At 44.1% G+C, this 13,234-nt stretch overlaps 1 protein-coding gene and 1 non-coding gene across 2 annotated transcripts in view; one reads left to right on the forward strand and one right to left on the reverse strand.

The window, feature by feature from the left end:
* The window catches only part of CLASP1 (cytoplasmic linker associated protein 1), a 267,031-nt gene that overhangs the window by 192,073 nt on the left and 61,724 nt on the right, over window positions 1–13,234 (reverse strand). The window contains exons 3-6 of the mRNA XM_073305074.2: window positions 8,094–8,172; window positions 7,050–7,153; window positions 5,850–5,941; window positions 5,671–5,746 (exon numbers count right to left, since the gene is read on the reverse strand). Coding sequence (XP_073161175.1) covers window positions 5,671–5,746; window positions 5,850–5,941; window positions 7,050–7,153; window positions 8,094–8,172 — 351 coding nt within the window. The remainder of the gene's footprint in view (window positions 1–5,670; window positions 5,747–5,849; window positions 5,942–7,049; window positions 7,154–8,093; window positions 8,173–13,234) is intronic.
* On the forward strand, window positions 9,717–9,843 carry LOC140896011 (U4atac minor spliceosomal RNA). Its single transcript, XR_012154425.1, has one exon. It is a non-coding gene; the product is annotated as a U4atac minor spliceosomal RNA (small nuclear RNA).

The raw sequence follows: 13,234 nt of genomic DNA on the forward strand, positions 1-13,234 counted from the left end.
ATTTTGTAGTTCTTTGCTAGTAGATCAACACAATGAGCTTGTTAGATAGCACTAAATCAGGAGAGGCAGCTATTTGCATTATAATTTTGTCTATGTTGATCTAATAGTGTGGAGGAAAGAAGTAATTTTGATATCAATTGCATAAAAAGTCCTTCCATGTCAGGAAATCAGGAGTGCTCAGTAACTGAAGTCCTTGACTTTCGGTCCTTAGATTCTGCAGAGACAGACCAATCTCCTAATGAAAAATAAAATGCCACAAAACTACCACTGCAAAATTGCCTTGGCTACAGGCTCCCTCCTGATATAGACCCAGACTATGTTACCCAGCAAGGAAAGAGTCACATTGCCGCAGATGTAGATGTAGACAGAGAACGGTAAGAGAGTAACAAAACCCCTAGTATCTTTAGTACAGAACAGATTTCAATACAACTTTAGTGCAGCAGCAGATCAACCATACCAACAAACTAATCATGATTTTTCATGCTTTGGGCTGATATTGTTAATGCAAGGCAACTGATACCAGGGCAATAGGTGCCTCAAACACCAGGGGGATAGTCTAATCTTGGCACAGCTAGGGTTAATGACTGACGTGGCTTCTTGGCAGAACATAAAGTAAGAACTTTGCATGTAAAAAGAAGATGTTTTCTGGTTTGCAAGAGATGTGCTCAGCAGCCAGTTGAACTATATCGCCCCAGCACCTGCATGGGCAGAAAAGACCTAAGCCCAGAACAGGGTAAGCCACCGCCTTCAATCAGGCTCTGCAGGTGGGGAGAGTGTACTCTGGAAGACGCCTGCAATCTCTCCCTCCCTGCAAAGATGTGGGGAAGAAATGCCCACCACTAGCATTAACTTACCTACACTCCCCTCCACAATGTCAAACATACACCCCACCCAGGGAGGGGGAGGTCCAGAGGCGGCAGCTGGCGGGGGAACCCCTGGCAATATGGCTGCAGAAGAAAGATTGCCAAGGAGACAACAGCCAGCACGTGGCATAGCACCTCAGCTGCTGCTCACACTTGTCTAGCTCCATCCCCCCCACTGCAGAGCTTTCTCCTAGCAGGGTCTCTGCTTTCTCCCAGGCCCCTGAGTTCTGGCCCACCTGCCCCAGGGGCTTTTAGTCATTTTCCTCTGCCCTTGTCAAGTTTTCTTTCCTTTCCTCTCTCCCACCATACCGCCATTCACCTCTTTCCCCTCCTCTTCTCCCCTCTCCTCCTACCTATCCCCATATTTCCCCCTCTCAGGCCCCAGCATCCCCTTTTCCCCCACATGCTGCCAGTTCAGTGCCCCCTTCCCCTTCTCCTCTCCAGGCCGGACCCTCCACAGCACTTCTTCCCGCCATCCCCATGGCAACCGGCAGGTGCAGCACTAAGCTGCAGCACCGCCTATGGGGAAGGGAGGGGAGGGGAGGGCAGGGCAGGAAGCAATCACAGGATTTCTCTGCCCCTGCAGCCTGAGCCCTAGCACAGAAGGTGGAGAGGACGAATGGCAGCCCTGTGCATGCTGAGGGTCATCTCCCTGCCCTCCCTCCCCCAAATTCCTTACTCAGCCATTTGTCTGCCCAGTCAACTGCCGCTGTGTCTCCAGGCGCAACTGCCCCTCTCACCAGGTTCTGGAACCAAGGCCACACTCAGGCTCCTACTGGCCTTCAACATTCCACCAGAGCTTCCCTTTACATCTCGGACCAGTGGCTGATGGGAGCAACTGCACAGGGCTGGCAGGCTGGAAACTCACAGGGCAATGGACTCTGCTCTCAGACACAGAGACGCTGGAGTTATGGCTTATTACAACAACCAGTAGCCCACTAACAAACCTCCCCTTCCCCTTTCTGTCCTCCCGATGACTGGTAAGGTGTTAGCAAGCCCCTTCACCTTTAATGGTCCCTTGAAATATTAACTACTTATGCTAAACAATCTGGCCAGGCCAAACAAAGTCACTGGCCAAAGTCAGCAGAAGCTGGTGACATCCACCCCGTGTTTGGCTTTTGGCCAAACAGAGGGCATTCCTTTAGAATCCTTGATCTTTTAATCTTCAACCCTTCGCTGCTCTCCCCCGCAGGGTGCACTGGTAGAAAGAACTCTCGAGGACTTGACACAGTCACGGGCAGACTCTTATTCTGTCACATTCGGTTCCCTAACCAGTAGAGGACTTCGGAAAGACCCTCACACTCAGTGCCCCTGCTCTGCTACCAGGCTGTCAGCCATCTAAGAACAAGGACAGGAGATAGCCCAATGACAAGATGACACTGATGTTGGAGATCAAGTTAGGAGGAATCTCCCAAAGCCATTTGTTCAGTTGCAGAGACCCATCTATCCACCCCCTACATAAAGGGATGCACCCAGTATGGTGTACAGGGGATGTACCCCTTGCTGGCCAATTTAGGAGGTTATTTTAGACCCAATTAAAGACTGAGGAGCTGCAGCGATTGCTGAAGGACAGTGCACAAGGAGTGGGACAGATCTCAGAACAAGATCAGAAGTGAAAGTCCTCTTTCTTTTTCTTGGACAAACCTTCTTTAATGGGTCACCATCTTTACCTGTGATGTAACAAGGAGCTAAAAACGAGGGAGAGCCTGGGGCTCCTATAGAAAAAAGATTAAAAGGGTAAATATGACAGAACCCAAACTATCTACCTAGAGAATACCAAGGTCCAGCATCACATGCTATCAGCCTGAGTAAGACACAAGTTACCAAACAAATCAAAGCCACAGGTGAGTCGGCAGGATCATCCTAAGCCAACACACAGAAAGCAACCACATTACACTACCCAGCATCCTACCACATTACTGTGGGGGTAAGAGGTTAGTGGGTTCATGAACATGCCAGGAATTCTGGGGCTTTCTTTGAGCCCTGTGACATTGTAGAGGTGGCAGGAGCGAGCTAAGACCCCACTAGCCCTTAAAACAACAAAGCCTCACTGGTTCCCATTGCATGGAGCTGAAGAGAGGCTACTGGTCCTGCTACAAACAAAGGAAGGACGAGCAGATCTCCTACCCTCAGCTGAAGATTTGACCATTGCTGCCTGTTCCCCTTGAGGTGATGCGGGGAATGAAGATTCCAGAGCAAGACTCTGAGGCAAACACTTTCACAGCTGGGAAAGGGGAGCAGGTGATGGGAGACTGTAATTGGCACAGGTGAAAGCATGGCTCTGAAGGGGTAGGTAAAAGAACACTGATGCTTCCTCTAAAAAGTCACCATGAGAAACTCGTGCTTTCTAAGGAAAAGTCACTATAAAAAACCTACAGCCTAAGGCCCCAACCCTGCAAACACTTATTATTATTTATTATTTGTATTAACATAGTGCCTAGGAACCCCAGTCATGGACATAAATTATTTTATGAGCCTGAGTAGTCCCACTGAGTTTAATGGGATGACATGTATAAGGTTACTTGGACGTGAACATGTTTGTAGGATCGTGGCCTAAATAAATACTCATGCCATAAAAGATGGAGTCACCATGGGGCAAACACAGGTATAAAACTTGGCTGTATCAATAGTGGCTTTTCTTTATTTATAATAATACAATTTTTAAAATGCTTTTAAGTTCTTTATGTTAAAATCCTTTGGTCTCTTGTCCTCAATCAGAATAGTCTAAATGCATGTAACTAAAGAGCCATATCAAGAGTTTTTTGGGATAAGGAAAATTGCTAAATGATCACTCAAAAACAATGCTAGTTTTAAAAAAAATTCCTCCGCTGGTAAAAACAAAACCCTCAACAATACAACTCGCATCTCTGTAGCAAAGTGAAGCAAAGCAAAACAAAACACCATTTCCCTGCTTCTGCTATATCTCATTCAGCCAACAGAGGGCAGTGTTCCTCAACGTTCTGCAAATGCAGCTTTACAACAGTAATTCTCAGAGGGAAGAAAATAGGCAGCCGGAGATAGAGAAAGAAGTGTTATCAGATCACAAGGTCCATCCCTCTCCTTCCACACCATCCGGTCTCCCTTCCCCTCCCAGGAAGGGCGGGATCTACTGGCCCCTAACAGAGGAAGCATCATTTATTAAACTGACAGTGCACTTGACCGTAGCCAAATGGGTTAGTGTTTTTCACTATTGTGAAGATTTAAAAAGGTACGCAGGCACAGTACTTTGTGTCTGATTGTTGTGTGGTTTCGTTGTTGTTTGGGCAGGCCAGGCTACTCCTCTTTGCCCCACAAGCACTGCTTTGGGGGAGCTCTGGAGGACAATGAGGAAATGTGAGACTGTGAGATGTACTAGGCACCAAGAGGAGTGCGCAGGGCGGGAGGGCTGCTCCCCTCACACGCTTGCTGGCTGCTCAACAGCACACAAAGAAGAGAGAGAGAGAAGACGTGTCCAAACAATCACCGTTTGGGCACTGAGCCAGAGTTCTGGAGCCCATCTCTCTCCCCGGCCAGAGAGCCTGCCGGCCCATCCCCTGCCCAGAGTTTGAAAAGTCAGTACTGGAAGGGAGTTTGGATCTCCATTCCCTCTCCCTTTACCAACTCTCAGGGGTAACCAGTTCTTCTTCTTAGCCCATTACACCAGCCAGGGGAACACTCTCCCTCACCCAACTCCTCACAGCAGCTAGGGGAGACCCCCAGTAGTCTGGGGGAGTGGAGAGAAGAGAGACCTGCCCAAATCAAGAATCATGGGGCACCTATTCTCCAACCGACCACCCAGCCCAACACTACATCCCACCCAACCAACAGCCAGAGACAGCTGCCAGGTAGGGGAACACCTAGAGGAGCATCCATGATGCAAGGGGGAGTGAGACTCACGGTGTGATGGGAGCAAGACAGGGTAATTTCCAACGACTGGGAACCAGGAAGTTGCCCTATATGACAACACTATCTCATTGCCCTTTCCTTTGTCTTCCCTTCCCCACCTTCTCCCTTCCTGTTTCCTACTTTCACTTCTTGTATCTTGTTTCCAAGTGGATTGTAAGCTCTTCAGGGCAGGCTTTGCCTCTTCCCGGCCTTAGCGGAGCACTTAGAGAAATTGGGCCCCCACCCTTCTCAGGGTGAGAGGCCCTACAGCAGTAGAAATCACTCTAATGGAGTTGGGAGAGGATACACGTATGGACTTGTTGGATTCTCTGGGGGAGAAGGAAAGGAGGACTGGAATGTTGGGGGAACAGCACCATTTTTACACAGGGGGTTGGAAACGTATCACGGATTTTGATAGGATATTTTTGAGGAACGTCCTTATAAAAACTCTAGTCTAGCAGCACATCACTGCCATTTCCCTGATTAGGACACAAGGCACTAAACAAAGACAGACTGGATTCATGCATCTCTTTCATATCTTCTCTTGAATTTACTCAGATGGCCAGAGCCCCAATATCCCATGCAACTCACACTGCTGCACATGGCATTAACTATTGTCATGATTTCAGTCTTTTCAGATTTGACTCTCTTATTATTTTGGTGACACCAATATAAACCCAGAGCAACTCCAGTGAAATCACTTCATATTTACCATAGAGTCACTGAGAACAGAACTAGGCATGCCCTAAAATCATATTATGCAAAACTAAACCAGGACTTTTCATAAATGGTGAAGTTGCAAACTTCACCAATGGCTGGTACTAAGCACACACAGTCAATGTACCACTCAAAATTTAGAGTTCTGCTTATTGTGAGTGACAGTCAGACCCCTCTCCCTTCCAGTAAATATGGAATTTAACATGGAGTTTCACCAAAGACTTACCTGGCTGTTTGGATCTCCAAGTAAGTTACATATATGTGGCACAATCTTACTCAGTGTTAAACTCTGAGCTCCGGATCTAGGAGAAAAGAAAGTGCATGAGTATGAATTTTTGGTTTGTTTTTTTAAATGTATAACACTCGGAACCTAGTAACCCAGGTCTATGACAGGTCCTGACTTACACGTTGAGGGTTGCAATAAGGCAGAGGCAAATCCCTTCTCTCGTCCGGAAATTCTTGTGTTTGAATCCTCCCAACAGTCTGTCCCACACATACTGCAGAAGACAGAAAAGAGGGTGGAAAGAGAAGAGGAAAAATAGAGTGGGTGGGGTTTTCTTTTCCAGCTCTGGCACAATTTATCATCCCTTGGATTTAAATATAAACTCTGTGCCCACACACAAAAGACTAGGAGGATTTCTGGGTGGAAGCTTCAGGACGACTGTATTAATCTCAAAAGTGACTAATCTTTTGTTCTTTGTTGAGCCTTTCAGTAACTCACTGCTAGCTAACATAACACCGGTTTACCAGCACAGACCTGCCAACCCCCAAGGCACAGCACCTGTGACACCTGCGACTGCCCCTCCTCTAGTGGAGCCCTGGCTAATGCTCAAACACACCCATCTCCCAGCTGTGCCCCAGTTCCTGTGCACCAGAGAGCTCTGGGCTGTGGGGTAGGGAAGCACAAGCATCAGCTAGTGAGCATTTAAACAGTGCAGGATGCTGTGTCCATCCCTACCTTTCTTTCTTCCCTAAAATCTTGGGACAAATCAGAAATTAGGAGAGACAGGGGGGCAACGCTCAGAAACTGGTGCGCTCCTAGACAAGCAGGTAGAGCCAGAGAGCGTGTTTACATAGCACCTTTCATTTCCCAAGATCCCAAAGAATCTTTCCAAACAATACATGTGCATCACCATTGAAATGCGGTAGGTAGAGTTTCAGTAACAACTGTGAGGGAAGAGAGAAAATATTGGCCAGGGACAAAGCCCTCATTTTACAGAAAGTATCAGAGGATCATTAACATCCATGAGAACAGAAAGGTCCTGGGTTATATAGTAATCATCTGAAAGATCCAAGCCCAGTAAACTGTGTAGCTCTCAGTGGACCTAACTCAGAAGAGGAATAAGTCAATTTCACTCTGCTGGGATTGGAACCTAAGGTTTAGAACATTAATAAACCATCCCTCCCAGATCTAACTGCAGCTGGTGTAAACATGATCCATTCTCCATAACCACCTTGGGAGATTATCCTGTGGACATGGAGACAACGGGCCAGTTAGCATGCACCCATTGGGGAAGGTGACTTTATGGCAGGTCATAAATACAGATTCTGACATAGGTTCTTTGTGAACACGTGCAGTGTATTCCAAATGAGTCATTACTATACCTGAGGATTAGTAGCTTGTTCCATAATTTTTAGTAGCAGAGCCTGATCCTGCTCCCGCACTGAGTCTTTAGCATCTCCCAGCCTGTCAAGTAAACTGGGCAACACTGGAAAAAACAAAACACCAAAGTCTATCAGAAAAAAAGCCAAAGAGTATCGTAGTTAAAATCACATACACACACTTCAGCAAAGCAGAGAGAATTCTGGGACCTCACTAACCCACAATGTAAAGTTTGTCCCCACTCACTTGTCTGTGATTTGACCCTGAAAGGTGCTGAGCACCCATAGAACGGACAGCACTCAGTACCTCTCAGGACTGAGATCTTGACAGTTTTGCATTAATTAAGATGTAATCATTATGACAGTGGTACTCTGTGACCGCTAAGGAAGAAGGAAGCAGCAATGTACCGTCCTTGTTGCAGAGGCCGGCAACTAAGACAGGAAGTACTGCAGAGGCAGAGTGGTCTCCAGAATGAGAATGGAGAACACAAGGCTATTCAGGGGAGAACCCAGAGATTTCTCCCAAATAAAACACGAACAAAATCTTAACAAAAACCCTAGGACACTGAGAATGCACTACTGGCTCCCTGTTTTACAGACGACGGCGCAAATTCTCCAGACCCAAATCTGTGCTGAACCAGACAGTGCTCTCTCCCTCTCAGCTGGTTAAAGTCAAATCCTCCACGGAATTTAAGCTGTGCTCCTGTGACTAGGTGTTGGTTGGGGGCTCTGCTGGCTCCATAGCGGATGAGAGCATACACAGCAACAAGGGGACTCAGCATAGAGGCTAATCATTTAGGGCCAGAGTCTGACACTTTACTCATGCTATTTTAGTGGCAGAAGCTGTGAAGTACCAGTCCTGATGATGCAGCCTCTATGGTATATGGAAGGTTAACAAAATAATCCAGATTAGTGACAGTGGACCATATTTCTGTTTCTCTATTACAGCCAAGTAACCTTCTTTAAATGACAGGCTGCCCGGGTGTGAGTGAGGGCAGAATTTGGCCAAATATATTTCAGATGGGCTAACGATCCCTTATACTTTACCTGTGCCTATCTGAGCTTTAAAGCGATCTTGTAACCGTGACACTAGTGCAGACAGGATGTCCATCCCCAGCAGAACCACCTGCAAACACACAACAACAAAGACAGCATGTTAGCGTGCAGTCAGGCACAAGACACCAGGATAGGCAAGACTGAAGGGGTTTCCCACTGCAGCAGCAATGCTGGAATAAATGTGCTCATAAAAGAAAAACAAACCTTTCATGCATCATATAAGGAGTTCCACTGCAATGTATGCCATTTAGATCTGCCCACTGCCCAGCATAGAATATGACCGTAAAGAAGATTACTTACCTACTTTAGAGGAGCAAGGAAAGGATTACCGATTTTTAAACAAATTGCAGTCCATACAATCAATCATTATAATCACTTTCACGGACATGTTCTTAAATTATTTATTATATATATTTGCAATTTATTATTTCTATTTTTATTGATTGATAATTTATTGATATTAATTATAATGTATTACTAAATAATGTATAATGCAACTGCGTTAATTGTATTTATTATCCAAGTTTAGAAAAAAATTAAACTAACAGCAATAAATAGGGACGAGTAAATACATTTTTTTTTATTGAAAGTGAAAGTGTTTGTCAACAGTGTTACTTGGAATACAATCATGATTTTTTCTTTAAAGTTTATAGTACCCCTTTAATAAATAATAATAACAATTTAAAAAACATTCAGAGATTGTAAAGGGCTTTGAGATCTGCTGATGAAAAAGCCCTATATAAGAACTGGATGGTAGTATTATTTGAAAGCACTGCATATTTTGCAAAGTGCTAAATAAATGCTAATGAAGAATATCCACCTAATGATATCTTGTTAATTAATAAAAAGTTACAGACATGCTAATTATAATTAATAATATTAATTAATATTATTATAATTATAATTAATAAAGTGCTATGTATTCTTTGTTAAGCATAATAAATAAGTGGTAAGTAATAAACTACCATTTATTACTATTACAATTTTAATAGTGGTAAACTGCTTTATGCATATTAAGTTAGCCTGGCAAAATTCTACCCACCCCACTCTCTTAGGGCAAGTAAAATATCAGTCAATTGGTGGTTTGGTTTTAAGTACGTGTCTGTTTTTATTAACATCATATTAACATCATTGTGGTAAAGGGCGGGTGATCTTTCATAAAAATTTAGTAAAGCTGTCTAAATTTTAGATCATTATTTATTATTACTATCCTCAGTTCCATCAATGCGTGCATAAATATCAATCAGCCCAAAGAAAAATGCAAAAAAGGATGCATTTAACCACTTCTTCATTCCCATTTAATGCCACAAACTTTGCTGTGAGACTGTTCATTCACTCTACTCTGAAACTCCGAAGGAAGGTTCGCCAGCGGAATATGCAAATAAGCACGCTAGGTGGCGCAGTGCATTATGGGTACAGTCGTGACTGTCGGCCGAAAAAGTATTAAAACGGCATTAACCGACATAAAAATGACAGACCTAGACACTGTACCGTGATGGACTCCGTCCCTAAGAGAAGCCACGAATGAAAAAGGCGTGGTCAAAACACGCCGTCGCCACAAGCGAACTAGCCATGCAGAGTCCCTCCCCGCATTCCCATTAGGCGCTTTCGCTAACCGTCCTTATCTTGGGGTTGCGTTACTGTTCAATGAACGTATAGTGAGAACAGTACTGCTAACGCCAACACAACACATGAGCGCCCGCTGAGGCTTTTGCTTTAATGTGGTGCAATTTTTGGAACCTGCTCATTGATGCAACCTTCTAATTCGTTGTAAAAACAGATTAATATTAATTGGGTCTGCTTAATGTAAATCCTTTGTGTTTCGCTTTCTGTTTTCCTTTCACCACCCTTAGCCGGTATCGATGAGACTCTGTGGATTACGGATTATTTTTCCCCACCCTCCGTTTTATCATCTTTGCAAGAATAAAACGGAGAGGGAGGGGGCAAACGTGCATCGGGAAAGCACCTTCCCGTTTCTCTCTATACAGAACAAGTAATTAGAAGAATAACCACTAGATGGCGCAAGGATCTTTGCTAAACTCACCATTTTAAGCTCAAGACCGAAGTGTATCTACTTCACTTATTCCCTTTAACCAAGCCTTGAAAAGATGCCTTTAGCAAATCATCAAAACAGGAATCAGCAATAATTGCTCCCCTCTTTGTAAGCAACATACACACTGTCTATTCCCCCAAACAGACAGCTCAGTTTACCTATTCAGTATTGCAAAAACAAGAACAGTTCTGCAAGGTTGAGTTATGATTGTTAGGAATGTTTAATTAAACTTACGTTTGTTATAAAGCTTCCTTAAAATTTCTCTTTGCAAGTCTCTCCCTGCAGATTTCCTATTCCAGGGCAATACCTTAAATTACCCGCAGTACTATGCAGCCTAAGCATGTTGTGATTTATAAAGCCCAGATACATTTGCTTATAAAATGTGACAGAGTTTACAGAATAAATCTGAAAAGTATTCCAATTTAATATGAAAACTCTTCCTCAGCCTAGAGGGCAAAAAGGTTCCCATAACATACAGACACTACAAGGATGATCAAAGAGAAGAGAGGGCTGTGCTATGATAATGAAGTCATGTCATCATTACATCAGCGTGTGTTACTACCCACTTGGGAACGAAAGAGCAAGGTGAGGCGGGTGGGGTGCTTGTTTTTTAAATACACTACCCAGTCCAGTGTTTTGCAAATTTCTGTGCAGAAAAACTGCCCAGACTCCATGTCTCCGCCCTGTGTTTTTCACTCTGTTTCTAATTTTATTCCAAACAGGGGTCTATGCAAATTATCATGCAAAGAACTATGAGCAATAAGAAATATAAATTTGCACATTTGGGCTCTCAGTAAAGTTTAAGTTTATTACAAAGTCTATTATACTATGGTGTACGCTAATAAAAACCTCTATACATTTAATCATTCAATCACCATCCTTCATACAGTGTTTTCACTTTCTTTGGCAATTACTGGTGCTTATGCTGTTTTTGCAATTACTTAGCATACAAAGATTTGGTGATGAAACACTCTTAATGAGTATGCTTGCTAGTAGAGACACCCATGATTAGGTAAAAGAAACTGGAGTAGCCCTTTCGGTAACATGAAGGATGCAGATCCAGTTTAAACTGAAACACTGATGTGAAATGAGATAAAACAACAATTTCTGGGGAGTTGGAATGGAAAAAGCCCAGGCGCTGCTAGTTTAGTCCGTAATCTTCTGTAACTTCCAGCTACCCAGCTCATCAGTGTAAAGCATCTCCCACTGGTTAAGTATTTTTCCACCAGTTAAAGGGACACAGTCAAATACTTTATAAAGTGTGTTTTTTAACTCTGCATGCTGGCAGGAGGACCTAGGAAGTAAAGGTTTCAGAGGGGTAGCCGTGTTGGTCTGCATCAGCAAAAACAATGAGGAGTCCTTGTGGCACCTTAGAGACAAACAAATGTATTTGGACATACACTTTTGTGGGCTATAACCCACTTCATCAAATGCATGGTGGGTTATAGCCCAAGAAAGCTTATGCCCAAATAAATCTGTTAATCTCTAAGGTGCCACAAGGATTCCTCGTCGTTTTTTCTAGGAAGTAAAGGGTCTTTGCCTTGTTTGGTCCTTTCCTCTACATCAAAGGATTTGCCCCTATATTGGCTCATTTTCACATCCATACTTGTGCACCAGGGACTGGGCTCTATACCACTGAAGCAACTGGGAGTTTGACCATTGACTTCTAAGGGAGTTGGATCAGGCCCTACCATTATCCACATACTCCGTCAGTTACTCTGTGCTCCTTTTGGCAGTGCAACAGCAAAGCACAACAGCATAGGTCCTACATAAAACGCAACCCCAGGGAATCCTGAAACTGTCTTATCAGCTGAGGGCTTGTCTACATACAGATACTGAACGGCACAGCTGCAGCATAGATCCTTGCTACAGGGACGGAAGGAGGTCCACAATCACTCTAGTTAATCCACCTCCCTTGAGAGGCAGTAGCTAGGTTGATAGAAGGATTCATCCATCAACCTAGCTGTGTCTTTACCAGGGCTTAGGTCAATTTAACAACATTTCACAGTGATGTGAATTTTTCACATCCCAGAGTGACAAAGCTAGGTCAATCTAAATTTTAGGTATAGACCAGGCCTGAGTGGCAGAATATTCTTGTTTAAGCAATTCCACAAGATATTTAGACCCTGGATAACATTCACAGTCACTCACATCTGGGACATACGTTACACGACAGCATCTCTTGCTAAGAAGGAACAGTGTGCATGCTGTGTGCCACTATCCGCAGAACTCTCAGCACTACTCCAGCTCCAATGGCAGGTCCTGTTCCGAAGGGAGTCAGGCACCGATCTCATCCAACTTTAATTGCCTTGTAACATGCTTGGGAAAGTGAGAGGAACAAGAGTGGGACTCATCCAGTCTAAATATAAAACCAACAATTAACCTCCGCCCCCTCCCCCAGCCCCTAGGATCAGACAATGGAAGAGCAGCTAAGCCTCCTAAGACTTTTACTTATCTGTATTTCTAATCAGAATTTAAAATTAGCCCTAGACCCAAACCACCACTGTAATTACAGTGCTATTTAAAAATCTGTAGTGATGATGACCCCGTGCTATTGTTTGCCACTCCGGATATCAGGATTTGATTACCACACATGATCTTTCACCCAACTCCCAAAGCTGCAAGAGGCTGCAGGGGCAGAAAAGTCAGCATATTACACCTGGGAAGTCCCACTGGACCTGCTCAAGATCTATCAAGGGTTTGAAAAGCCACCCGTGGCTGAAAAGATGCTGATTGCAGTGGGTAAGATCTTGACTATAGGCCCCATCCAGCCTTCTTTAGGCCTCATTACTTCATCACTCCATGACTCAGTTTCCCCATCTGTAAAATGTGGCTAATGATACTTTCTTCCTTTATGAAGCCCTTTGGGATCTTCTGATGAAAAGTGCTATATAAGACCTAAGTATTATTAATATTACTGTCATGGGATTTTAGCCACGGCTGGAGCTGCACCAGTACAATCCCCTAATGTAGACATAGTTTGCTCTAGTGCAATGCAACTTGCATTGGTGTAGGTTACCCCGGTTTACCTGTGACATCACTGCAAGCTTTGGCTGAACCAGGAATGAATTAAGAACAC

This window comes from Lepidochelys kempii, chromosome 11 (genome assembly GCF_965140285.1).
Source record: "Lepidochelys kempii isolate rLepKem1 chromosome 11, rLepKem1.hap1, whole genome shotgun sequence".
Classification (NCBI taxonomy): Eukaryota; Metazoa; Chordata; order Testudines; family Cheloniidae; genus Lepidochelys; species Lepidochelys kempii.